Below are 27,805 nucleotides of genomic sequence, written 5' to 3' on the forward strand. Positions count from 1 at the left end.
CCCTCCCCCCCTCAGACTAAAGAGACTGAGCAGCTATCCTGTTAGACAAGCACAATGCCTAGGATGCTTCTGTGAGATGCAGTTTGGGGTCAAAATCTGAAAGAAAAGGGCTCCCATATGGATGCCCAGAGAAGGCCCTTTGAGATCATTCGGAGCTGAATTTCTGCCTTGGGGCTTTCATTCCTTTAGAACCCCATCCGGGACTCAAAGTTCTGGCTGAGGGAGGAAGGGCTGGGCTGACGTCTAAGAGCAACTCACTGGGAGCCACCAGCTTCAGCTCTCGGTTCTCGGCTCCAAGAAGATTCTTGGCCAGGCATCGAACGGCGATGGTCTCCTCCACTCTGGTGAACGTCACTCGGCCCTCCACAGTACTCCTGTCCCGGCGGTGGACCTCCGTGATGATGTTCGAGATGTTGTTCGCCAAAACCGTCCATGAAGTTTCGTTATTACATCTGGAGAGAAAGAGGACATCAGTGTAGAGCCAATTATTGGGATAACGGAGGTGACTGAAGCAGTGAGACTCCTCTAAGGTGGCAAGCAGTTCTGACCTTGCCTACATTTGGGGGTGCTACAGGTTGACTTTCTCATTTTATGCACATAATAACGCTAAAACTTGTTTGCACACGCCCAAGAGAGAATAACCTATAGGTGGATAAATGAAAGGTAACTGTTGAAACGTACACATAGGTCAACCTACAAGTTAACTAACTTGGATTTAAATTAAAAAAAAAAAAAAAAAGAATAGGGGCGCCCGGTTGGCTCAGTCGGTTAAGCATCTGATTTCGGCTCAGGTCATAGTCTCACAGTTCGTGAGTTTGAGCCCCTCATTGGGCTCCTGTGCTGACAGCATGGAGCCTGGAGCCTGTTCCAGATCTTCTGTCTCCCTCTCTCTCTGCCCCTCCCTGGCGCACTCACTCCCTCTCTCTCCTTTCTCTCTCTCTCAAAAATAAAATAAAAGCATTTAAAAAAAATAATTTAAAAAAAAAAGTTGACTGTTAGGAAGTACACGAGGTAGAAATAAGTTCAATCAAATATAACTACCAATCCCAAGTCTTGACCCCATGCGCAAACGGAACAGTTCCGCCTCAAGAATGTTTAGGGGCACCTGGGTGGCTCAGTCGGGTGAGCGTCCAACTCTTGATTTAGGCTCAGGTTATGATCTCATGGTTTGTGGGATGGAGTCCTGAGCTGGGCCCTGAGCTGACAGCGTAGAGCTTGCTTTGGATTCTCTCCCTCTCTCTCTGCCCCTCTCCTCCACTCACTCTCGCAAATAAATTAATTAATTTGAAGAAAATAATGTTTAACTGTCCCCATTTTCCACCCCTTGAAAAAGCCTGGCTCCGTCCTTTTCTCTCCACTTGCACTGTCAACAGCCCGTAAGATGTCGCAAGGTTTGGAGTGATCCCTGGCTGAGTTACAAGAGCTAGGTTCCAGCTTTCGTCAAAATCTAAGTCCAGGCTCTCAGCCCCGAGAAGGGGAAGGTCCAGGAGTCTCAGCCTCCAGCAGAAACAGTCGAGGCAAGGCTTCTGAACGCAACCAGTCACCACGGGTCAAAGTGGGACCATGTCGCTCAAGTGCCCATCATGGAAGGTTCACAACTGGGGGGTACAGGAGGAACCGGTGGGGTAACTCCTGCCAAACAGCAGGCAGGCAAATGACGTGAGCAGTCACGTGGGCGATATTTTCGTTTACCTTCCCATGCCAGTCTAGCTACCAAATAAAGTTCACCATATAAGAAGTCAAAGGTGAAGTGGTCCAGGATAGTAAAAATCCTCTTATTGCTGTAGTCCTTTAAATTCCTCTTCTTTTCTTTTATTTCTTTAAATTTTTGTAAGCATTTTTAAATTTATTTTTGAAAGACAGAGAAAGATAGAGCGTGAGCAGGGGAGGGGCAGAGAGAGAGGGAGACCCAGGATCCGAAGCAGGCTCCAGGCCCTGAGCTGTCAGCACAGAGCCCGACGCAGGGCTCGAACCCAGGAACCGTGAGATCGTGACCTGAGCTGAAGCTGGATGCTTAACCGACTGACCCACCCAGGCGCCCCCATCTTCTTTTCTGATGAGGGACCTTTTGAGAATCTGGTGAGAGCCACGGACCTTCTCCTTACGTCTCTTCACGACCACACAAATGCACACGCATACATAACGTGCACATGTGCAGACCGGGCCCGGGTTTCGAACCCTACCTTGTAGTTTATGAGACTTAGGCCAGGTAAGAATCACAAATACAAAAAACAACAACAACAACAACAACAACAAAAAAAAAAAAAAAAAAAAAAAAAAAAAAAACAAGAAAATGACCAGCAAGGGAAAGAAAATGCATTTGAAGTTCTTCCTATCAAGGAGGAAACATTCTGACCACACATGGAAAAGAAACATCTCGTTTCCATACTTCTTAATATCCTTGCAAATCATCCACTCGATATCGGGAAGAGGTGTCCCTTCTGCTGTGCATCTCACAGTCTGTCCCCCGGTGGAGCCATGGTGGTCGTCGACCAAGTCCAGAATAGACGAGGGAACTGCAAGAAGGGAAAAGAAATCAGAACGGGATGGCCTGTGTCCCAGAACTCCCGTGAAACACAAGTTCAGAACTTGTCCATGTGACACTTGAACCTACAGAGCAAGTAACCGCCCAAGAAGGGGCTGAAAGCAATTATGTGCATAATAATAATGCTCCAGTTCGGGTAGACCCACTTGGTTAAGAGCATTTTCACAGTTTCAGTGTTTGGGGATTTGTACCCTGTGGTGTTTGAAATCCGGAGTGAGGAAAGCAAAAAGCCCCTGTGGTTATTTGGCTTAAAAGGCAAAGAGGGCTCTTAAAATTGTATTACAGCTTGGGGTTTGACTAATGGATTCAGCTAGAGTATAATCTAAAGCAGCATCTACCAAAGTGTCTCTGTGGAATGTGACTACGTTTTAAAGATTAAAAAAAAATTTTTTTTAATGTTTATTTATTTCTGAGACAGAGAGAGACGGAGCATGAGTGGAGGATGGGCAGAGAGAGAGGGAGACACAGCATCCGAAGCAGGTTCCAGGCTCTGAGCTGTCAGCACAGAGCCCGATGCGGGGCTCGAACTTACAAACCGTGAGATCATGACCTGAGCTGAAGTCAGTCGCTCAACTGACTGAGCCACCCAGGTGCCCCTAAAAGATGTTTTTTAATCCATCATCAAATAATTAGATTTTTTTTAAGATTGTATTTTTAAGTAATCTCTACACCCAATGTGGGGCTCAAATCCATGACCCCGAGATCAAGAGCTGCATGCTCTACTAACAGAACCAGCCAGGCGCCCCTGTGGTCAAACAAACTAGAAATATGCTAACACCTCATCACAGATTTACTGCGAGGGTCAACTGAGCCCACCTAAGACCGTCCCTGGCACACAGTAGGCACCTAGGTAAACAGGTGCTGAGCCTGAACGTAAACAGACTCAGGCACTCCCTCCTGCTAAGGGCTATTGTCCAATATCTTCAAGGGAAGCTAAGCAAAAAGGCCAAAAGTCTCCGGAACAATCTAAAGATCATCTGGACAAAAAAAAAAAAAAAAAAAAAAAAAAGCATCATTTTCCTCTTCCCAGAACTGGAGGTGCCAGACTGAGAAGCAGGTGGTGTTGTAACCTAGGAATTCCCCAGTCAGGGTGCTTCAGAGCAGAGCCGGGAACTTCCCAGAACTGCGTGAGTTCATTAAGCCCAACAAAGCTTTCCCTGACACGTGACATCTACACCCCCTGCTCCTCCCATGAAGTGTTGCTTTTCTCTCCACGACCTGGGCGAATAGCGCCAAACCCTCCCTGGGGGACACCCGTGCACTTATTCCCTGAGCTGACATTACCTTTGTACCGCCCTTACACACCTTGCGTTAAGAGTTCGAAAGTATAGCTCTTCACGTCGTCTTCATTTTGGACCACAATAGTGTAATGGCCACTGTCTTCTTCCTTCGCACGGATCAGCTTTAATTTGCTTCGATACCTGACAAGAAAAGTACTCTGTCTCAGCAGGTCGTAGCCAAATAGATTCCAGCCATTCAAGCAGTTACCACATTCAATTTAAATTTTGTTTTTGTAAAAAAAAAAAAAAAAAGGAAAAACAACTTATTTTCTTGACCACATCATCACTTTTCTGGGATTTTCGGTGCACTTTCTACATGTTGAAGGTCTGACTTATAGACACTTAATTTTTTTTTTTTTTTTTTTAAGTAGGCTTCATGCACAACATGGAGTCCAACGCAGGCTTGAACTCATGGCCCTGAGACCAAGACCTGAGGTGAGATCAAGAGTCAGGCACTTAACCAACTGAGCCAACCGGGCACCCCAACACTTAATTCTTTTATTTTTCTTTTATTTATTTTTCTTTAACGTTTATTTGCTTTTTGAGGGAGAGAAAGACAGTGCGAGCAGGCAAGGGGCAGAGAGAGAGGTGTCAGCACAGAGCCCGGAGCCAGGCTTGAACCTGCGAACTGTGAGATCATGACCTGAGGTGAAGTCGGACGCTTAACCAACTGAGCCACCCAGGTGCCACCGACACTTAATTCTTAAACAGAAGACCAGACATCTTGAGATGAGGGATAGCTTATGTGGCTAGAACACTGATCAGCTCTGGTAAGGCCTGACTTCTGAATGAAAGTAGACATTTCCCACCAACTTCCCTTTAAAAAAAAAAAAAAAAACTTCATGTTTACCTTTTAAAAAACACTTGCTTCTCCTACATATCCATCATTTAGGTGGTTCAGCCAAACAATGGGCCACCATTGGAAGAAACAATGAGGACATGGTCTATAAACTCATATGGAGAGGTCACCAGGGTATAACATTCTTACTCATTGGTATTTGCTTAAAGAAACTCTGGAAGGTTTCAGAAGAACCTAGTGAAACTAATAGAGGCATTTCTCCGCGTGGGGAGGCAGGGGGACCTGGGAAAATGGTGACAGGACGGAGTGAGGCTTCCTACAATGCACTGTCTTGATGTCCGAATGTTTTGAATGCACAAGATTCCATCACCTATTAAAAATAAATACATTAAGGGGCACCTGGGTGGCTCAGTCGGTTGAGCGTCCGACTTCAGCTCGGGTCACGATCTCGCGATCCGTGAGTTCGAGCCCCGCGTCGGGCTCTGGGCTGACGGCTCAGAGCCTGGAGCCTGCTTTTGATTCTGGGTCTCCCTCTCTCTCTCTGCCCCTCCCCCGTTCATGCTCTGTCTCTCTCTGTCTCAAAAATAAATAAACGTCAAAAAAAAATTTTTTTTTAAATAAATACATTAAGACACTCCATTTCTTCATACTTTACTAAAGGGAAGCTTCCCCTAAAGACTTCTTACGTGTGTTATAAATGACATTTGGCTCTATGTACGTACATCAATAAAGTACTGGCCCATTTGATTTCTTTTCCTTCTTTATAAAACATCACAGCAGGAAAAGGCAACGGGATGGAAGGGGGAGAGCGCTGGTCAGGAAGCGAGGAGACCTTGGGCATTACTGCAATTCTCCATATGCGTCAGCTTCCTTCTGTGTAGCATGGGATAACTGTACGCATAGCGCACTGTCATTTTCAGAATTAGTTAAATGAAATTATATGTGTGAAAGCATCTTGAGGGCTCAGAAGTACCCTGTAAACGTTGAGTCGTCTAGCCCCAGGTGCTGGGCACCAGCACGGGGGGCAAGAGCACACACTGGGCTGGCTTTTCCTCTGCTGCACCATACTGGACAGGCTTCAGGCCTGGACTTCCTGAGTGAGTCCCCACGGGCGCTCCTGGCTACGCGTCACCGAACAGTCCTCTCACTCAATGCCTACACCTGCTCAGCCAAGAAAACTGGTGGATCCACTGGTTCTAAGCTTCAGGAAGCCAGACACCCCGACCTCACACTCCCTCCTCACAGTCCCTGGCCCACAACGGGAACAGTGGTATGTCCTAGAGGGACTCTTGAATCACTGCGACAGGCAGCTTTCCCGAACCTCTCGTTGGTGAGCTTTGCTCGGTCATTACTATTGATTATGGCTCGCGTATAGCACTCCTACAAGCGTCTAAGTGTTAGCTGTGCCAGAATTACCCTGTTCCTCTCTGGCCTCACACCTAATGGAAAGTTTAGCACTGCCCACCTCTTTGCACACCCTCATTTCATGTCATCAGAAAGCCTTCCAGATTCGGTATTCACCACTTTTTCCATCGCTGTTCCACAGAGGCTGTAAAATTCCATTTTCTCAGATACCACTTCTCAACTGCACATGGGATTTAGTTCAGGCAGAAGAAAGCAAATCCCAAGATTAAGTGAACGGACGAGAAGGGTTCTTCCCCTCTTCCCTGAAGACTGGAAATCGAGGACTGACCTGTGTCTCCCTAGGATGGTTTCTGAGGACGGCACAGTGTGGAAGTAGCTGGTCCCTCAAGATGTACTTTCTGCTCTGGGATTCTAATCAGAGCTTAAAACTAATCTGCGAGGGGCCTCAAAATGTCATCAGGTCTAATTCCTTGCCTTGAAGCACATAAGGTATTATTAATGGGAATGCAAGCTGGTGCAGCCACTCTGGAAAACAGTATGGAGGTTCCTCAAAAAAATAAAAATAGAACTACCCTACGACCCAGCAATGGCACCACTAGGCATTTATCCATGGGATACCAGTGTGCTGTTTCGAAGGGACACATGCACCCCCATGTTTATAGCAGCACTATCAACAACAGCCAAAGTATGGAAAGAGCCCAAATGTCCACTGATGGATGAATGGATAAAGAAGATGTGGTATATATATATATACAATGGAGTATTACTCGGCAATCAAAAAGAATGAAATCTTGCCATTTGCAATTACATGATGGAACTGGAAGGTATTATGCTAAGTGAAATTAGTCAGTCCGAGAAAGACAAAAACCATATGACTTCACTCATATGAGGACTTTAAGAGACAGAACAGATGAACATAATGGAAGGGAAACAAAAATCATATAAAAACAGGGAGGGGGACAAAGCAGAAGAGACTCATAAATATGGAGAACAAACTGAGGGTTACTGGAGGGGTTGTGGGAGGGGGGATGGGCTAAATGGGTAAGGGGCATTAAGGAGTCTACTCCTGAAATCATTGTTGCACTATCTGCTGACCAATTTGCATGCAAATTTAAAAAAATAAAAAGTAGAACAAATTAATAAAAAAATAAAAAATAAAAGTAATAATAATAAAATAATAAAAATTTAAAAATAAGGTATTATTAACCCTACATTACAGAGGAGGAAACTGAGGCTGAGGTGACTTAACTCCACCCCTAGTTAAGAGATGAGAGCGGTATACTATTTTATCAGAGGGCAGGGATCCAAACTATAGTCGTTGTACATTTTCTCCAAACCAAATCTGGCCAGACTCTACCCTTATTTCCTGTGGAGGCCTCGCTAGGGCAGATGTGTTTCAAATTAAACCAGTGATGTTTTGTTTCATGTAGGTTTATGTGATAATGGCCTCGTCACTGGAATCACCAACATGTCTAGTTGCCACACAGATGGGGGATGCCATGGAATGTATTCAATCCAAGTGGGTCCAATTTTATGTTCCTCCCTCCATCCCTTCCCGGAGGCAGGAAACGGTCTTTCATTGGGAACAGAGCTTTTCAGTTCTTTCTTCTTATTTTATTGTTAAGTATTTACCAGCATAGTATTACCACATGGCAACGTGACCACCGAAGGTACCTGATTTCAAGGGTCTCCCGTGCTGGTTTGTTACATCTCCTAGACTGATTCTCGGTTTGTGCTGCGAAACACGCGCGACCCTCGCTCTGTCTACAGACACACCATAAAAAGGACAGGCATGCGTGGGAAGGGTGTTTCTTTACCTTATTTCCTGAATCTTTTCTATGTCGGTGGTGATCTCCGTGAGATTTTCAATCAGAGTCAGGTTGTCCTTCAGCCAGGATATCCTGGGAGGGGGGTAGGCCTGCACGTCCACCACGAAATGTTTGACTTCATGCAGGTCGACAGCCTCCAACGGGCTGAAGTTGGGTTTGATTTCAATGAACCCTTTCTCTGTACAGGGAAGAGTTTCCATTAAGTAACGATTACCACATGATCGATCCTGAGCAGCCCGGACGACTGACATTTTAGAAAGCAGAATGTACCGTGGACGGAAATGGTGACTTTCTTCATCTCTTTGACCTCCTTGGTGGCCTGGCGGGCAGCACATTCATAATCTCCACTATCCTTCACCGTGGCCTCGGGGACCGTCAGAGTGTAAACCAGTTTGATGGACGGGACCTTGATCTCCTCCAGCATCGTGATGCCTTTGCCTTTCTACAATACGGCAGAAGGGGAGGAAAACCAACTTTAAAAAGCTAGCTCCTGAGAGTGAGGCCTCATGGAAAGTCTGGACTCCGGGTGGTGACGGGGCACCGGTATAGACTCCCAGATGGTAATGTACTACCCTGTAGGGATGCTGATAAGGGGGGAAGCTGTGCATGCGTGGGGCAGGGCCTATATGGGAAATCTCTGTACCGTCCACTGAATTTTACTGTCAACCTAAAACTGCTCTAAACAATAAAGTCTGACAAGAAAGATTTTTTTTTTAAGCTAACTCCTTAGAAAATCATGTTTTAAGAGGACATTCAATGGCACAGTAAGGTGTTTGTGGTATACCGCCGAAGGAAAAAGGATCTAACAAAGTACTATTTAAAGCGTAATACCCATTAATGGTCACATGTATTTTGTATACAAAGTAATGAAAGGATTTGTCTCCCTGAAATATTAACGGTGATGTTCTGGGAAGTGGCTTTTCCTCTGTTTCTCTGAATTTTCTAATATTATAATAATAAACCTGCATGATTTATGATCTGATGAAAACTTTGTGTTACAAAGCAATACTGTGCTTATGTATTTTTTTGGTCCAAACAGCAGGTACTGTGGTTTGGGGGTGGGAGTGGGGGGAAATGTCTATCTCCAATAAGTAAAAAGAAATGCTTATGCTTTAAGGATTAAGGGCAATCAGGTGTGAAGGGTAAAATAAAAACGCCTCATGTTTCAGAGAAGAGGTACACATATCGGACTATGAATGTCTCTTCAACGCACGAGGTCTACGTGAAGGTAGCAGGTGAAAATGTGATATGTGATAATGGTCATATGTGAAAATGCCCAACTTCCGGTCAGATGCCCCAGAGAGAAAGGAAGGAGGGGGCAGTAAGAGCACAGGGGAGAAAAATGGATAAAAGGAGAGAAGCTCTCAATTGCCAAAAAGAGCAGGGAGCAGAAATTTGCAAATCAGGACTGAAGGGGAAAAATATATGTATTATATACATATATATACACATATACATAACCATATATACCCATATAATCATATACAAATATATACACGGTTTTTGCTCTCCATGAGGCTGCTGCATTAAGCCCTGTTGATCATCACTCCATCGGACAGTCACAGCCATTTACACACGGTTCTCTTGTACACTTATCACAATGCGTCAGAATGAATGAGACCCTGTGTGTAAATCCCCAGGGACCTACAGCTGGCATGTGGTTCCCCTTTCCCCAATTCTGTCCGCACTCCTCCCTCCTCTGGTGCATGGGCCAGCTTCTAGCAGAGTGTTTGGGGATTTAGCAAACATTCCTCAATCGCTGCCTAATGATTCAAGTTAAGCCTGCTCACTGAAGGCAGGCCATGCAAAGAAAGACCAGGCCAAAAGGAGCGAGAACAGCGTCCTGGGTGGCAAAGAAGCAGAAATGAAAGGGGGCAGGCCATCGACATTATCAAATGCCTCAAAACCCAAAAGGATGGGAGCCAAGAAAATGGGAATTAATGACTCTCTCAGCAGTTCATAAATTGTAAAAGCCACCCCCTTTTGCTTTTCTAATTTTTTGGTTGTTAAGTTGTAGCCATAGAGCTTTCCTATCTCTTTCTAACTTATGGATAAGAAGGCTGAGGGTGCAACCTTTGTGCATTCTGAAGGGTCTGGTCCAGCTTTTGTCTCAGCCTCTTCCATTGCCCGAAAAGCCAGAAAGTCATCTAGACAAATGGGCTCACTACAGAGGCGGCAAGCTGAGGTCTGGACAAGCTCATGTCCTGCCCTGTCAGTGACGGGTCTTTTGAGTCCTGCTGTGCCCCACCCCGTTCCACCAGGAGCCCAGAAGCTACCTACCACCTCTCCAGGGTAAGTCCACTGAAGGTCAACCACCTCGTTGTTAAAGACGGCGCAGGTGACCACAATCGTCTCCCCTGACTTATAGACAGTTTTGAGAGCTTCCATTTCTAGATCAAGTTCTGATGTTGCTATTTAAAAAAAGAATAAACACAAGGACCTCAATATCCACAGTATAGTTAGAATCTTCTAAGGTTGGGGTTTGTTTTCTTTTTTAAAAAGAAATGAAAAATAATTTTCAAACCACTGTGATCAAGAAGAAATTTTTGAAGTCTCAGGAGCCTTGATTTTATGTTGGCATACACAATCTGGCATATAGTTATAAAATAACACACCTACACATACACACGTACACACAAATACCTACATACAAAACGGTAACGATAGTAAAAGTAAATTCCAATTTAACAGAACATCACCTTCCTTAGCATTGGGGTCAATGATGGCTTTCCTCTTCTGCAATCACCTTTATAGATGTATTTATTCATTTACTCAACCAATCTTTACTGACCAGCACTGCTCGGGGCACTCCTACCCTACCCTTTCTCTCCTCTCTCCCACCCTCCTACCCGGCTATTCTCAGCCCTTTTCTAGAACCTACCCCAGTGCTGGCATAAAATAAGCCCTTACCGAGAGTCCAATGGCCCTCTGCTGCTGCCTTCTTGCACGTGAGTGTTCAATAAATCTGCTGCCCCAAACGTGTATTATACCCTCCATTCACATTAACCACCCACATCAAAGGGGTGACTGTAATCACAAGCTTTTCTCAAAATCAAAATCACTTTTCTTAAGTTACTAAAGTTAATCTAGGCATCCACCCCCCACAGGTATGTGTTTGTTTTTAGGTCCTCTGTGGTCAGGAATGTGGGTAAAACAGTAAGAGGCTTATGCAAGAAAAGAATTCCTTACAGTATTTTGAAGTCAACTGATGAAATATGAAATCTTACGGTAGCAAAGAAGCACTTGTTTTTAGTAATGCCACACTTAGTATGATTATCGCCACAGAGGGCAGCCTAACGTTGTACGGTAAATGTGGGGTCCTAAATATTTGCGTCCTAAATCCCCAAATATTCAGGGTCTCCATCACCAGGGACTGTGATTTTTTTTTTTAATCATATATACATCTAATTATTTTGCCTTTAACTCTTCTTTAAAGGAGGAGAGAGAAGGTACAAGTACCTTTTAAAGCATAAACATTAAATGGGATGGTCTGGAACTTCTTCCCGCTGACTGTGGCTTCGCAGATATAGGGCCCGACGCTGAAGGTCCCATTAAAGCCCTGTCTGCTGTCATAGGAGGCGTGTACCACCCCGTCACTGCTGCGTAAGGTAACCGGAGTCTTGGGATCAGTTGTGCGACAAGGTATGATGGCAGAGTCATCGTCCTCCACGATAACTAAATAATCTGTCATTCCTAGAGGCACGAAGGCTACGTCTGGGTCTGTGGTTTTGAAAAGAAAGAAAAACACGTTAGGCATTAACTTCACCTTTACACACATATACAGAAAAATCATCCCGCTGGCCTGAGTCACATTAGGTATGAATTCAACCTTCACATATATCCAGACTTGTCCCCACGCTGACATTAATCATCATCACAGCTAGAAGGTGATTTTAAAGCATGAATAACAGGGAGCGCCTGGGTGGCTCAGTGGGTAAGTGTCTGACTTCGGCTCGGGTCATGATCTCACGGTTCATGGGTTCAAGCCCTGTGTCAGGCTCTGAGCTGGAGCCTTCTTCAGATCCTGTGTGTGTCTCTCTCTCTGCCCCTCCCCTGTCTGCTCCCGCTCTCTCTCTCTCTCAAAAATAAACATTTAAAAAAAATTTTTAAATAATAAAATAAAACAAAAAATAAAGTATGAACAATGCTAAATTGCCTATACTCCAATAAAAAAGACTGGTGATAAATATAAATACGTTGCAATCAAAATTTAAACACTACTGAAAACATGATCAATAATCAAGTCTATTCAAAACAAGAGAAAATATTCATGATTTCAAAAATTCTTATTGTCTATAGGTAGTATTATTGAAAAGCAATACAGAAAGTTGTCTATTAAAAAATAATCTATCAATAGGGCACCTAGGTGGCTTAGTCCATTAAGGTTTGGCTCAGGTCATGATCTCGTGGTCCATGAGTTTGAGCCCTGTGTCAGGCTCTGTGCTGACAGCTCAGAGCTTGGAGCCTGTTTCGGATTCTGTGTCTCCCTCTCTCTCTACCCCTCCCCGTGTGTGCACTCTTTTCCTCTCTCAAAAATAAGTAAATAAACATTAAAAATAAATAAGTAGGGGCGCCTGGGTGGCACAGTCGGTTAAGCGTCCGACTTCAGCCAGGTCACGATCTCGCGGTCCGTGAGTTCGAGCCCCGCGTCGGGCTCTGGGCTGATGGCTCGGAGCCTGGAGCCTGTTTCCGATTCTGTGTCTCCCTTTCTCTCTGCCCCTCCCCCATTCATGCTCTGTCTCTCTCTGTCCCAAAAATAAAAAAAAAATAAAAAAAATAAAAAGTTGAAAAAAAAAAGGAAAAATAAAAATAAATAAGTAATAATCTGTCAAGTAACAAATAAAATTTATAATTCCATAACCTGAGAATTTTATTTTCAAAAGAAAACCATGGTACAAAGCACTAAGAGACTCAAACATCAGTTTCAGAAGGGCCCCTTACTCCCCACGACTACAAATAAAAAGATCTCTAACTGACACCAGTGCAGGGCCTACTTGGGTGATGTTTGTGCTGGGGGTGGGGGAGGAACAAGAATTTTTAGACAAGCTTAGGTGATCAAAACTCCAGGACTCATATATAACTTTAACAAGCCCACATTCCGACCATTCTCTTCAAAGCAAGGGGCATTTATGTGTGCACAAAGCTGGGGTGATAGTTCTGAATACCTACTTTTCTTAAAACAAAACCTTTTATTGTTAGGAAGGAAGGTTCAGATAGATAAGAGTGTCATGAAAGAAGTGAACAGGGTCTAGATCCGTGAAGCACCCACAGTTACAGAGAAGAAGAGTAGCTGACTTAAAAAAAAAAAAAAAAAAAAACTTGAAAAGATGGGAAAATAGGAAGACGTACTTCGGAGACCACCTTATTTCACCTCTGCCAAAACAGGATGGTAAGAGTTATCAATATTCGTATGTTTGTTTTAAGGCCAAGAACTCTAGCTCTATTTCCTTTAAATCACACACGAAGATTGCCATTACTTGAATTTGTGTTCAGAGTTCCAAATCCTTGAACCTTGTTAGTAAAGATTTCAGCGAACAAAACTCCGAATTCATTTCAGGTTAAGATATATACTTGGTATCCATAACACATGAGCCACAGCTCCCTTTAAAAAAAATTTTTTTTAACGTTTATTTATTTTTGAGACAGAGAGAGACAGAGCATGAATGGGGGAGGGTCAGAGAGAGGGAGACACAGAATCTCAAACAGGCTCCAGGCTCTGAGCTGTCAGCACAGAGCCTGACGCGGGGCTCGAACTCACGGACCGCGAGATCATGACCTGAGCCAAAGTCGGCCACTCAACCGACTGAGCCACCTAGGCGCCCCTACGGCTCCCTTTAAAATGCACAGCTTCCCGGGGCGCCTGGGTGGCGCAGTCGGTTAAGTGTCTGACTTCAGCCAGGTCATGATCTTGCGGTCCGTGAGTTTGAGCCCTGCGTCAGGCTCTGGGCTGACGGCTCAGAGCCTGGAGCCTGCTTCTGATTCTGTGTCTCCCTCTCTCTCTGCCCCTCACCGGTTCATGCTCTGTCTCTCTCTGTCCCAAAAATAAATAAACATTGAAAAAAAAATTTTTTTTTAAATGCACAGCTTCCCTACCATTATGCACTAGCTATGCAATGTTTATTTTTATTTATTTATTTATTTATTTATTTATTTATTTATTTTTGCTATGCAATGTTTAAAAAACATCATGGTCCTTCCTCTAACAACTATCCTTGTAGAAGCCAATATATACAGATACAGATATTGGTAGAAATCTAAGTCTTATCTAAGTATATCTAAATACAGATCTAAGTACAGACACAGGTACAAATACATAAATACAGATACTGATGTAATTTAAAAATTGTTTTCAATGTTTTTATTTATTTTTGAAGGAGAGAGAGAGAGGCAGAACACGAGCAGGGGAGGAGCAGAGAGAGAGGGAGACACAGAATCTGAAGCAGGCTCCAGGCTCTGAGCTGACAGCACAGAGCCCGATGTGGGGCTCAAACTCATGAACCACAAGATCATGACCTGAGCCGAAGTCGGACGCTTAACCGACTGGGCTACCCAGGCACTCCAATACTGATGTAATTTTTTTAAGTTTATTTGAGAAGAGCGTGCAAGCAGGGGAGGGGCAGAGAGAAGGAGAGAGAGAATCCCAAGCAGGCTCTGTGCTGTCAGCGCAAGAGCTGGAGGTGGGGCATTCAATCCCAGAAACTGTGAGATCATGACCTGAGTTGAAATGAAGAGTCAGATGCTCAACCAACAGAACCACCCAGGTACCCAATACAGGTACAGATACAGATACAGATATGGATATAGACATAAAGGTATAGATACAGATACAGATATAGGTACAGATATAGATAGATACAGATACACATGATATACATGATATAGATTTAGATAGAGATATAGACAAAGATGCAGATACAGATAGAGACATATATACAGATTTAGATTTAGATCCTTACGAGGAATGCCAGGTGGGTGGTAAACCAAATGAACCTCAAGCTCATAGCTAAGCCTAGCTGATTCACAGGGCTGCTGTGAGAAAGAGCCACACAATCTTCCACTGTAGGGGGCAGGCCCTGAAATCCATCACAAGCCAAGGCCACGCCCTCCGGAGGTGTGGCCAGCCACAGCCACAGACTGCGTGGAACTGGGGCTCCGTAGGCTGCAGGACTCCCAGACTTCCCTTCCACAGAGTTCCCCGACTCATCTACCCCACCTTCCTTCCCTCTCTCTCCTCCTTTCGGAGTCACGCGTACAATGCTGGCAGAGAGCCCTCGCAGGCTCTGCGGCGTCCCCCCTCCCCATTTTCTCCCAAGGCTTCTCCCCTAATCAAACCCTAGCGTGTTTAATCCCGTCTTACTCCTATCTTGCCGTCTGCATCTCACAGGTCAGGAGACAACATCATTAGTATGGAATTTGCCCCCAAATTTTAATTAAAAAGAAAAAAAAAAGCCCATCTAATTAATCAAGAGTAAATATATGTTTTATTCAATCTGAAAAATAGCCCGGTTATTTGGAAGCTATTATAATGAACTACAAGCAGCTCCAAGAGAGGACCTACCTAATTTCTGCGTCCCCAACACTTGGCATAGTGCCTGACACGCAATAAATAAACAGCAGATATTTGTCAAACTTGGTTGAACAGAAATGAGTACATTTCAGCTGTTTTTGCACAATGACAAAAAAAAAAAAGACAGACGTGCCACAGTGAAAATGATTTCCGAAACTTAACACACTTCCAAAATGTTTACGATACATATTTCTCGGTAACGGCGTCACAAATGACCTTGACCGTTGTGCGTCCTCTTGTGGTTTTTCACATTTTCTCCAATAGATATTTATTATTTTTGTATTTTTTAAAACTTGAATACAGTTAACAGGAGAGACAGGGCCAGAAGCTTGGCCCAGGGGACCCACCACAGCTCACCTGGGACATAGATGTAAATGCGCCTGCCTTCGATCTCGTTTTCGTCCGTCTGAGTGTGGTTGTAATAGCAAGTGTACAGTCCTGTGTGGGCCGCCGACGCATTGACCACTTCCAGCACCGTCACAAAAAGGCCACTGTTGTTTTCTTCATTTCTGACTTCCACATTGGGGTTCTCTTCTTCAGACATGGGGTACTGCCAGCTCACTTCACTCTCCCCAAAGCATCGCAGAGAAAAGGAGGAATTCAGCTGCACGACCTTTTCATTTTCGTTTGGAAGGATAGAGGGTAATGAAAGCTGGCAGGAGATTAGGCTCGGTCCTGTAAAAGGAAACATGCTCTGAATAGGATGCAGCCAGAAAGGACAGTCTCACCCAGAGAACTGACAGAAACAACAGTAGCAGCTTATACGAACAATGACCATTTCTCCGCAAAAATCCGTTAGCCTGGATGCCCATGAAAGGCCCCCCATTATAACGGCCGCTGCATCTGCCGAGAGCAGCGAATGCTCCAAAGGCCTCAACAGCACCCCCCCCCCAACCCCTAGATTCACCCGTCCAAACACTCAAATGGAGAGAGGACATCTGATCCCAATTCCATATTTTACACGGTCATGGGTGACCATAAAATATCCCAAGATGGCATAGGCTGAAGCACATACATGTTCTTTATAGTCCACACTCCCTGCGGAGGTTTCCCTTAAAACAGGATGAGAACAGGACCAGGGAGACCGAACAAAGCACAAGGCAGATTTGTGCTCAAGAATTACACGGTTTCCATTTCTTACGACACTCTGGCGTGCCTTCTCTCTAATGACTTCCCAGAAGCCCAAGCCGGATGATGTAGATTCTAATTTAAAAAGTAAGAATACGCAGGGGCACCTGGGTGTCTCAGTCGGTTAAGTGTCTGACTCTTGATTTGGGCTCAGGTCATGATCTCACCGTTGGTGAGTTCGAGCCCCATGTCAGGCTCTATGCTGATGGTGCGGATCCTGCTTGGGATTCTCTCTCTTCCTCTCTCTGCTCCTCCCCTGATCTCTCTCTCTCTCACTCTCTCAAAATAAATAAACTTAAAAAAAGGTAAGAATACATGAAGTCCAAGAGTGAAAACTCTAGGTTCATCTTACAACCTAAAATTTCAGCCTAGCTGTCTCTGTCTATAGAACTGATAGAAGAGATATTATGGCTTAATTGTTCATCAGTGGCCTCTTAATCTCCTTTGGAGCCCAATGTGGGAACCCACCCAACTTCACTTATGTGCCCACTAGGATTCCTGCAGCTTATGGCAGAAGTCGTAAGTGGATCTGGTCACCTCTGTCCTGAAGGCGGCATATTCCTGCTGGAGTTTAGAACTGCCAAACCGCTCATTTCTAACATGCCCTTATAGATAAGCCCTACAGACACTAACAGACTTAAGTTAACTCCTCAGACTAGAAAAACATTGGGTTCGTGATGAACATCTGTGATGTATAAACATCTGGATGGAAACTAAAAATTCCCAGTAAGCATTTCAGCAAATGGTCCAAAAAGCATTAGTAAGATTACCCAAGAGTCAAACAGGCTACCAATTAGATTCGAAGGCAAAAGGCGGCTCTAAGATTTCTCCAGCAATTTAAGCATCTTCCACTTAAGACAGGTATGACTTCCTGTAAAGAAGTTTCCATTGTTTATTTCTTTTGACCACTCTTGAAGGTCTCTGATCCCCTTTACTGGAGATCCATGTCCCAGGAAAAATAAAAAACAGTGGGGAAATTTAGGCTATTATTTCTCCCACGATTCAAGGCCAGGATCACACATACGCTAAAGTTGCCACTGGCGAGCGTTCTTTTTGAGCTGGAATTAGTGCGATACAGCAGAAGGGCCTGGAGGTTTGTGGTCATTCTAGATAACTTCTCACAATTTTCTGCTTTCCTTCGCTCTTGTGGACTGTGTTTGCAGAGTACAGGTACTAACACTCCCGGAGCAGAGAACCTGGAAAGCAAGGCTTCCCCCAGAACAAGGAACTCGAGGAGAACGGGGACCCATACCTGTGAGGAGACAGACTAACACCAGGAGCGCCAGGTGGGAAGTCCCCATAATTCTGGAAAACTGGAAAATCAAAAGTCAAACAGAAACAGCATTAGCCAATAAAATGACTGGTAAGCCTCGTTCTTGTGCTTTGCAGTAGGGAACATGTTAACAGCATCGTTTTAGTGAAAAACACCTCGATCTAAGATTCATGGTTAAAATGGTCATTGCATGGTCCGATGGGACCCCAAGATCATGCAGAAACCACCTGAAGCTGAAACCCTTTTTGCTTGCGTGTGGCTCTCGAATTCCAAAAGGCCTTGCTTTACGGTCTTAGAATGCGTCCAAGAGTGTAGGACAACTGTTCCTTTTAAGCCATTTAAATTAAGGATGTGAAACACGAGCACATCTATTTACTCAACTTCCAAACTGGAGCTGTTTTCACTCAAACCAGGTTGTCCTTTGCTTTGTGTTTCGCTACAGAAAGTACATGAAGCTCACATCAGCTACAAGCTCTGCAAGAGATGCTTGGGCTACAACAAATATCTCCCATACTTACGAGCCTTTCTGATCTAGGGTTTGTGAAAGTCCCGCTAACCAACGTCACTTAGACGATGTCACTCTGCCGTGCACAGACCCGGACCAGGCTCAGGCCTTGGGCTCCCGGCCCGCGTTCCCCCGGGGGCCTGCTGCACCTCAGTGGGGCTAAACAAGGCACCCGGAGCCCAGGACGTGGGAGTGGATGGCGCAGTAAAGCAGGTGAAGCAGGGAGAGGGCACGGGAGAGGAAAGCATGACTGAATGCCCGTTTTTTTCCGAGGACGCAGGAAACCACACGATAAAATGCAGCAGAGACCAACGAGGGATTCTCACAATCGGGTGACAGTAGCTGCAGAAACCGAGTCTTCGACTCCAAACCTCCTGCCACAAAATGTGAGCAGGGGAAGAGAGAAGTGGGGAGAGACACTGAAACTGAACGTCCAGAAGACACAAACCAGGAAAGCAGGGAAACATTAAAGAAGGATCAGGGCAGCCCCGAGGTGAAACCACCGAACAGCCTATTCTGGGTGATCCTCTGAAAGGGCCCCCTTTTCCTTATCTCTTCCTTTTCATGCGCATCCCGCTTACCTTATTTTATCTCCCCCTTCACTGCCCACATGACATCACTGATAAAGTGACCTGACTGCAGTTAGGGAAAGAACCGTGCACCCAAGTTTCAACTGGAGAGGCCCCGCTGAGGGGCCCGGGCAGGGGTGCAAGCTTTATGATATGCCATAAAAAAGTCACCTAAGCCTTGGCCGCGGATGTACTGGGCCCCTGAGTTGCTCAAAACCCCAAGCATGCAGGGGAAGGAGTTCATGGGATTTAACTGGTTCCACCATGGGCTTTGGAAACGAAGATGTGCGTTCACGATTCCTGAGTAAATTGGCTTAAAACCAACCAACCAACCACAACAAAAAAAGAGAAATTCAATGTATGCCTGTGTTAAGCGCCTGTAGTTTTGTGGGGTTTTGTTTTTGTTTGGTTGGTTGGTTGGTTGGTTGGTTGGAAAAGATCCAGCAGATGACAGCCTCGTCATTTCTGGGAGAGTCTGATCACGTATTTCTGCTTTAAGGTGACCCATATGCACAAACCGGATTTCTGCTTCACTGAATTCTACCAGGAGGAAGAAAGAGTGAAAGGCAGAATGCTGGTAACCATGGTGTGTGTAGGGGGTGGGGGTAGACAGGAAAAAAACAATAATTCTGTTCTCTCCAAGGCAGGAATGAGAAACAAGTATTTACTAAGCCAAAGCTGTCATTATGTCGTGTCTGTTAATAATAACCTAATAACTTTGAGGGACGCCTGGGTGGCTCAGTCGGTTGAGGGTGCAACTTCAGCTCAGGTCATGATCTCGCCGTTTGTAAGTTCGAGCTCCGTGTCAGGCTCCGTGCTGACAGCTCAGAGCCTGGAGCCTGCTTCAGATTCTGTCTCCCTCCCTCCCTGCGCCTCCCCCACTCGTGCTCTGTTTCTGTCTCTCAAAAATAAATAAACATTAAAAATTAAAAAAAAAAATAGCCTTGACACATATTTAATTTTAAGAAGGGCCAGCTGAGGCTCAGGGAAGTTTAGCAACTCACCCCAAGTCACACAGCTGGTGATAAAGCCAGAATTCTAACCCGAAGTCTATGTGACACAAAAAGCCATGCTCTCTCCAATTCACCATATGGTCTCCCTCAAGGAAAGGTCAGGGTTTCAGTCTTGTGGGTCCCCTCCTTCCCCTGCCCAACACTATTTCCTAATGCAAATTGGGGCCCGGCTTTCCTTCTCTGCTCACCCCAGCGAGAGAAGTACAATTGCAGGGCTATGAACCCAAATGCAATTTGCACAATGCTGGCTCGCCGATGGCTTCTGCGGATCCTGGCATGTGCCCGGGGGGGGGGGGGGGGTTGCAGGGTTTCCTCACTGCTGTGGTGACGGGCACAGCGGGCCCCAGAGCCAGCCCGGCCAGCCTGACGTACCACAATTAGCAGGAACGGCCTGTATGTTTGTACATATAAATATCAGCCTCCCACTGATAATCCACTTAGCGAACTTCAAAGGAGCCCTCCAGAGCCAGCTTGATGTCTTGGGTTTTATCACATTTATATCCTGTATTTCTTTAGCAGGGCTTGCCAATGATGCATCTTTAAAGCATTCCCGAGCTTAAGAGAAGGGCTCGCTGCTTTTATAGGCCAGGCTCCGAGGAGCGTTTTGCCCTGGCCCAGCCCCACCAGATTTCCTTCTGTGCACGCAGATACGGCAGACCTGTTGCCAGAGAGGGTTATTTACTGACATACAAAGTGGGCAATGAAAACAGGGCCTCCGAGCCAGCGATAATGATGCGAATACTGAGAATCAACATGTGTTTGCTGCAGATTGCAAACTCCGTTCTCTGATAAACGTAGTTCTCTGGCTAGAAACCTAGGGCATTTGTGAAGTTTCATGTCGTTACTCATCGGTAACTCAAGACGATTTACTCGTGAATAATCGCACAGTGTGTGCCCTATGGGGAGGTAATGGAAAACACGAGAGGGTGGAGGGCTCCCTGCCTATTGGTCCTGCAGTGAGACTCTCTGGGAGGCCGGCTTGCTGTTTCTGGCGCTTTTCTACCTGCTCTGGGTGTAAAGGCTCATCCTCAATCAGTAACCTCTATCCTGCAGCTGGCCCAAAAGTCAGATGTGCGCACGGAAGCAAGTGAGGTCACGCTCATGTCAGAGAAACCTGGCATAATAGGAGTCGGCAAGAACAAATCACTTCACGAGGAGGAACTTCATCCAAATCTGGTTTTTAAAAAATCAGAATCCCATCTCTCGTGCCAACTACAGGTTGGGTTTCAGCCTCCGACCTCTATAGCCACAACGCAAAAGAAGCAAGACCGAGAGTTAGAGAAATAAACAGGGGAAAGACAGGTCTGCCACGTTCACTGTCAGGCTAGTGACCTGTGGTTCCTTCACACTTTTTTGTCTCTCTCCTTCTCTCAGAAGCATGATGGAAATGGCTCTGGACTAGGCTCATCCCACATCGGACACTCAGTCCCTCTCTCTGAACCTCGGGCTCTTCTTCCATAAAGGGGAACTAGTAACACCTGACTTCCTGGCTTGCCTTACTACATTATCATAAGGACTGAATTTCAGAGTTTAGTCAAAAGTGCTTTGAAAACTGCAGCTATGGGGTTTTTATACGGACTCCTCCTGCAGACTCTGAAGATGTTTTAGATGACAGGGATGTCAGAGGGCTGACTTCCACGTCTACATACTGAGAAAGTCAGGCCCAGGGGTCATTCGACTTGCCCTGCATCACCTGCATAGTGGAGAAGTGGATCTAAACTCGGGTTCCGTGAAGGCCCGATGAACTAGCCAAGCTGTTGTAACAGGAACCTATATATACAGTCATGAAAACAGAAAAAGAAATCTGTTTGGAGCCGCTATTGTTTAACAACTTGGCACCTCTGTCCCTGCAAACAGAAGTGAAAGAGCCATTAAGTGAGACTCAATAATCAAAGACAACATGCTAAGCTAGAGAGTAAACAGAACACGGGCACTATTTCCGGAAGTAAGAGCATGATCTTATTCTCAGAAAGCCAGAGAGCTAGCTTCCCGATCACCAACTGCTCAGTGTAGCCGACTGCAAAGCCACTGAATACTGAATTTCACCCCACCCTAGCGTGATTAAAGGCCACAGGAGACTCTCACAGTCCCCAAAGCCACTGACGGCTATAAGATTCAAATTTCGGAGGTTCGGTTAATTTCAGCTCTAAGTTAATTCTAACTGTGAAAATTACATATCCTGCTTTTTCCCCGTGACAAATGTTCTGCTCTGTCTGGTAACATCAGCCCAGGCAATCCAAATGCTGGGCTACATTGGTGGCGTTTCATGGAGGGTGTGTTCGCCAGGATCTGCACCCCACCAGAGCCTGTTTTGTTGTTCTGATCTCTCTGAGCTCCGTCGGACATTCCGGGGATGGGTGTTGGCTGGAGTATTTTTAAGTGGGAGCATTTTACCGGACAATCTGAGCTCATAAACCTTTCTACTCTTCCTGCATCAGATATTGAACCACGGGACACTAAAATGACACTTCCTTCTGATCGCCACCAAACTGGTGTGACTCCTAATGGGATAACCTGGGTGTACTAAGTTTCAGGGCACTCGAACTCAAGGTCACCAAGCTCCCAACCCCCAAGGCTTCACTCATAAAGGGACATGCAAGGGGTGCCTGGGTAGCCCAGTAGGTTAAGCGCCAGACTTCGGCTCAGGTCATGATCTCACCATTAGTGGGTTTGAGCCCCACTCTTGTCTGTGCTGACAGCTCAGAGCCTGGAGCCTGCTTCAGATTCGGTGTCTCCCTCTCTGTCTCTCTCTCTGCCCCTCCCCCTGCTCACACTCTGTCTCTCTCTTAAAAATAAATAAATAGTTTTAAAAAGTGGGGGGGGGGGATATGCAAGTATCTGCCTAACTTCTTCACAGGTCGGCTCTGATAATCAGATGTGGTAGGTCAGTACTTGACTCATCCCACAAATGCAAAGAATGAACTAAGGCGAAAAAACTACACAAAGGTCCACAAAATAAATGTGCTCAGCCCGTGATTCTTGCCGCTTCATAGGAAAAGGAAACCAGTCATCATCTTCTGCTTGGGTCTACCAGGCAGAAAATGCATCTTCCCGATGCCGCAACTTGCTTAGAATCTCCGCGAAGCCCATTTCCCCCCCCGCCGCCCCCCACCCCCAGCAGAGGGTCGTTGCAGTTCTCAAGTGCGACCAGCAGATGACACTGTTGGTCCAAGGACATCCGTCCCGGGGTCCACGGAGACAGATGCGGCTACAAGTTCTGTGCTAAAATATACCAAATCTTAACTTCCAATCTCTTCCTTTCTTGGGTTATACTTTTAGGTTTCGTGGTGACCTCAGCTCGGAGCCCACAGAATAGAAACAGGAATAGGGAAACTGCCGCCGAAAAAGCTTAATTGTCCGCGGGGCCCCAGGAGAAATTCGGTGAGGGACAGGCACCAGCACCGTCGCTGCGAACGAATCCGCTGGGGCAGCGGGGCCTCGGGAGCCCCGGAAAACAGCGCTGCCATCCCAGGCGGCACAGGTTCAGAGGGCTCGGCAGAAGAAGCCACTGGAGAGGAATTCGGGTGATCCAGGGCTTTGTTTCCCCCACTCTGTCCCCGCCCCGGGGATGGCACCCACCCGCAGAAGCGACACCACCTGGGCCGCGCCGGGTGGGGACCGCGACGCCGTAGCCCGGGCCGCGCAGCCCGATTTGTCCGCAGGCCATTGTCACCCCTCGTAAACCAGCCCGGCGGGGAAACCGCGCGGCCGGGAACCTCGGCTGATTGGAAACGACTGTTCCCGTGGCTCAATAGCGCAGAGTTGTAAGACTAAACAGCCAGGGGCCGCCCGCGCGGCAGCGGACCTTGCGAGGGGCCTCAAAACAAAAGTCGGCGGCTACCCCCTAACAGCGCCCGGAACCCTATCCCCTCCATTCCCTCCGCTTGTCCCACGCTTAATTCATTACGACGCCCCCAGCCTATCCCCAAACCCTGCCCCTGCCCCCTCCCGCCCCTCCTGAGTCTCCCCCCACCCCGAGCCTCCCGAGCCCCCACCGTGTTGCAGGCGTCTATCCGAGGCCCCCGGCACCGGGAAGGGTGACCAGGTCAGTCGGCCCGCGGCCCTCGGGCTCAGCGCTGAAACTCCGACGCGGCCGCGGCGCGGAGCGCGCGAGGCTGGCGGAGAGCGGGACGGCGCGCGCTCCGGAAGGCCGCTAGAGGGCGCAGCAGCCCCGAGAATCTTACCCGGTTGGGCCGCTCGGCCGCCCGCCCGCCGGCGGCTCCGGCTCGCGGTCCCCGGACAGCGCAGCCTGCCCCGCAGCTCCACCACCTTCGGCGGACGTTCCGCACCGTCCAGCCTCCTGCCCCTCCGCCCCCACAACTGGCGCCCGCAGCTCCTCCTCCCGCCGCCCCCACGCCCTGGGCCGCTCTGTCGCCCCGGAGCTGGTGGCGACGACCGCCCGCTCGGAGTTTAGCGTCCCTGTCGGTCGCGCTCCTGGCCTCAGAGCTGCAGCGGCCTCGGCGCCCTAGGCACGACGCTAGGCGTTTGCATTGTTTTCGGCTGAGACCTGAGAGGGGGCCGGTCGGGGTGGAGGGAGAGGGGCCGGGCGGGGTGGAGAGAGAGGGGCCGGGGGGTTTAGGGTTACAGTCGCGCGCCAGCGCCTCCTATGGGCCCAAAAGCGGCACGGCCGCGGGCAGCTGCTCTCGGAGAAGGCCGCGGTGCGCTGAAACTGCGACCCCTCGTCTTTCAAGAACCCAGCTTCCCCTGCGCCCCCCTGCCCGATGGTCGCCTCTGTCCCCGCTGCCCAGCACACACTCGCGCCCGCCTGCGCCCCTCGCTTCCCTTTCTAGGGGAAAGGGAAGACTGCGGTTGGCTGGGAGGGAGCGCCCCAAGTCTAAGGTCCTCTTTAGCTACTCCAATCTATTTTTCGAGCCGATTCCTGGCTTACTGTTCAGTTTAAAACAAAAGGAAATGCCGCAGAGCCACTTCAGCAAAAGACATGGACCGGCAGAGCCTGGACTAGAGCGCAATGGGGCAAAGCAATTTGCCCAGAGCTTGCATCCCGCGCGGGACCTCCCCCCTCACACCCCGACGACTGATGCTGTGCGTGGGCCCCTTGAAGCCAGATTCAAGGGACGTTGAGAGCCCCACCTTTCAGTCACCGAGCTTTTAGCTTTTCCCCCAGAATTGCCACTCGTCCATCAGCAACATGTAACCCTGTCGCAGCTCCCCGGAGGCCAGAGGGAGTCCCACCCGCTGGAGTCTGCAGGAAGGCGCTGGCCACCACGTCCGCAGGACGCGTCCAGGCGCTGCGCGCCGCCCACGGCCGGTCCCCAGGAGGCACAAAACGGGCCCGCCTCGGCGCCAGACGCGTTTGCAGCTGGAAAGCCCGGCCCGATGCCCCTCCCCCTGTTCCCCTCCCCAGTCCGCGCCCCGGGAGGAAAGCAGACCTGGGGCCGGGAGCCAGCGTTCTGCTTCGAGTCCCTCTCGGTCCACCTAAGGACTGGCGCAGGGGCCGAGGGTCAGCTCCCCGCTCCTTCCCGGTGCCTCCCGCCTCTACCTCCTCTCTCAGCCCCCCCACTCCCACCCCCGTACCCGCTCTGGGGACTCACCCAAGCTACATTTGGGTCAAACCAAACGCGAGACTGTGCAAGAGCCTCGAAGCAGGGACTAGCCAGGGTGTCAAAGCGACGATGGACGGGCCCTAGCCTGTCCGGGAGCGGTGGAAGGGCCCCCTTTATCATGGGATTGTGGCAAGAAGGAAACCAAGAGCGAAGGAAAACAACAGGGAAGGGACACAAAGCCGCAGCGCTAGGATCCTAGTGGGGCAGATGCGGGTAAAGGTGAGGGATGTTAAAACCCGAGCCAGCACGACTGCGGATGAAGTGCGCAAACCCGCAGTACCTCTCCCCTCCAGCTGCCCAGACGCCCGCTGGGCTCCGGGGGGTGTTAGTCCCTAGAGCGGTGCGGCCGATTGTCTCCCCCGTTTGCCCGATGTCACTCTGCTCTAAAAAGCTGCCTAGTTCTGGTTGGGAGCGACTGCGGCGAGACGAGTCGGTCCAAAACGTTGAGCAATTCGGCGGCGGAGCCAAAAAGCCATTTCCCACACGGCACAGCCCAGGGCTTTTCCAGGCAGCTGGGCCGGGCTCTGGGCAGTCCGGACCTGATAAAGGCCATCCACGCTCCCTCTCCAGCCCGGGTTTGCCTCTCACCCTGAGAGATGGAGTGAGTGGCACGTTCTTCCAGGCAAGCCTTCCGAAATCCTGAGGTCTTAGCAGGGCTAAGGAAGCAAAGAGAGGGACGGGCGCTCCGGCTGCTGGAAAGACGCACAGCCGACATTCAGGCAGCCCAGCACTGCTTCCCGTCGGAGACGCCTGGCCAGAGCACTGGCAGCTCCCGCACACCTGGCCAGGCAACCCGGTTTCTCGCCCCTAGGGCAGCCGTGCTCGGGTCCCTCTTGCTCTGAGCTGGCTGCGACCCTTTTCGAACAGAACCGCTGATCCCAGTTGTTTCCGAGCTAAATGTATGCCGCCCGTTCCCCCGGCGCTGCCGGGGGAAGTTAGTCTCACAAGTAAAAGCCGATTTCCAAGGGGACAGACGGAGGAGGAGGGAGGGGCGGCGAGGAGCCGGCTCCGAGGCTGGCAAGGAGGCCGGCGCAAGGACTGGAATAGACACAGGCACTGGAGAGGATGAAGCAGCGCAGGGCGAGTGCAGGCGGCGAGTGCCACGCATCCCCGCGAGGCAAGGGACCCGCGAGGGGGGTCCAGAGCTCAGGTGCCTGGAGAGAGGTGGCGAGGGCGGTTCCCGTACGATCTTTCTCTTACCTGGGAACCAAATCTCTCCCTTCCAAGTCGTCCCTAACTTCCCCAGAAGTTCTGCACTTCTCTGGCAATCTTCCTTTTTTCCTTCCTGTGGCTGGGACTGGGCAGCAGCAGAGCCCCGGGCTTTGCAAAAATGATTCCACCGAGGAAAGGGGGCGCGCAGAGACGAGTGGGGGTGGGGACCACAGCGCACAAGGAGGGCCCCTTGGAGCGCAGTTCTAAATTCCTCAAATCCCACTTGCTGGAATGCGAGGCGACGACGACTTCTTCACTCGGGGCCAAATGTGTTTGTCATTACTCCAGACCGTCTGCCCGCCCGCCCGCCCGCGCCGCCTTCGCCCCCGCGCTAGGGCGCGCAACGCCAGAGCACTGCGGGGCTGGCGCCCTCTCTCCTTCTCACTTCACCGATCCTGCAAACAGCTGGGGAGTCTCCCAAGCCCTCGCCCACGTCCGCGCCCCCTCTACTCCTCTCGCAGCCGCCACGGTTGTGCTGAGTCTGGCCCCGGCTCGCACCCGGCGCTGCGCCGTCCAGCAATTACGCGCCCTCGGCCGGCGCCATGTGCCCCCGGCTGCCACCCAAGGTCCGGCCCTCTCCTGCGGAGCCCTTCACGCCTCCCCTCCTCGCAACCCCTTACGCGCCCCACTCGACGCTCTTCTCCCCCCACCTCCCCCAGTCCTCCTGCCGCGCTCCACACCACCCGCTGCAGCGCTGTCCCGCCAAACCGCGGGCGAGGAATGAAAATACTCATTAAAAACCTGTCGCCTTCCAGGACCTACTGCCAAGAAGAGGGCAAACACCTCTGCCCCCACTCCCAGCATTACTTGGTGCTCGTCCCGGTATACACGGATACCACCCCCCAGCCCCAAAAGAAACCTCAAAAATGTAAGCCTAAACAATTTCTTTGGGAGACTGTAGAGTTGTTAGAAAAACACTGCTTTTTAAAAATAGGTCTGGAAAATGTGTTTTGTTTTTTTTTTAATCCCTAGACTTTCGAACTCTATGGTTATCTTTCCTCCAAGTAAATTTATTCAAAATAAATGACTCTGGACACACAGTTGGAATTCAACTCCATTTTTTTTTTCCTCATCGCCTAAAGTTTGAGTGAAGTTACTTCACTGCTAGCCCAAAGGGCCTGATCAAGTACTTCTCTTAGAAACAAAAATCATTTTT

The 27,805-nt window shown here is 48.5% G+C and overlaps 1 protein-coding gene across 4 annotated transcripts in view; it reads right to left on the reverse strand.

The window, feature by feature from the left end:
• Positions 1–27,805, reverse strand: part of PDGFRA (platelet derived growth factor receptor alpha) — a 51,331-nt gene that overhangs the window by 23,276 nt on the left and 250 nt on the right. The window contains exons 1-10 of one of the 4 annotated variants that reach the window (XM_047854862.1): positions 26,638–26,660; positions 17,766–17,826; positions 15,743–16,060; positions 11,278–11,538; positions 10,099–10,229; positions 8,089–8,260; positions 7,807–7,996; positions 3,851–3,966; positions 2,390–2,516; positions 259–452 (exon numbers count right to left, since the gene is read on the reverse strand). In XM_047854862.1, coding sequence (XP_047710818.1) covers positions 259–452; positions 2,390–2,516; positions 3,851–3,966; positions 7,807–7,996; positions 8,089–8,260; positions 10,099–10,229; positions 11,278–11,538; positions 15,743–16,060; positions 17,766–17,814 — 1,558 coding nt within the window. In that variant the 5' untranslated portion in view covers positions 17,815–17,826; positions 26,638–26,660. Of the gene's footprint in view, positions 1–258; positions 453–2,389; positions 2,517–3,850; positions 3,967–7,806; positions 7,997–8,088; positions 8,261–10,098; positions 10,230–11,277; positions 11,539–15,742; positions 16,061–17,765; positions 17,827–24,057; positions 24,207–24,964; positions 25,054–26,637; positions 26,661–27,805 lie in introns of those variants that run through there. The other 3 variants (XM_047854861.1, XM_047854860.1, XM_047854859.1) reach the window with 3 other exon arrangements.

Source organism: Prionailurus viverrinus, chromosome B1 (assembly GCF_022837055.1).
Source record: "Prionailurus viverrinus isolate Anna chromosome B1, UM_Priviv_1.0, whole genome shotgun sequence".
Taxonomy (NCBI): Eukaryota; Metazoa; Chordata; class Mammalia; order Carnivora; family Felidae; genus Prionailurus; species Prionailurus viverrinus.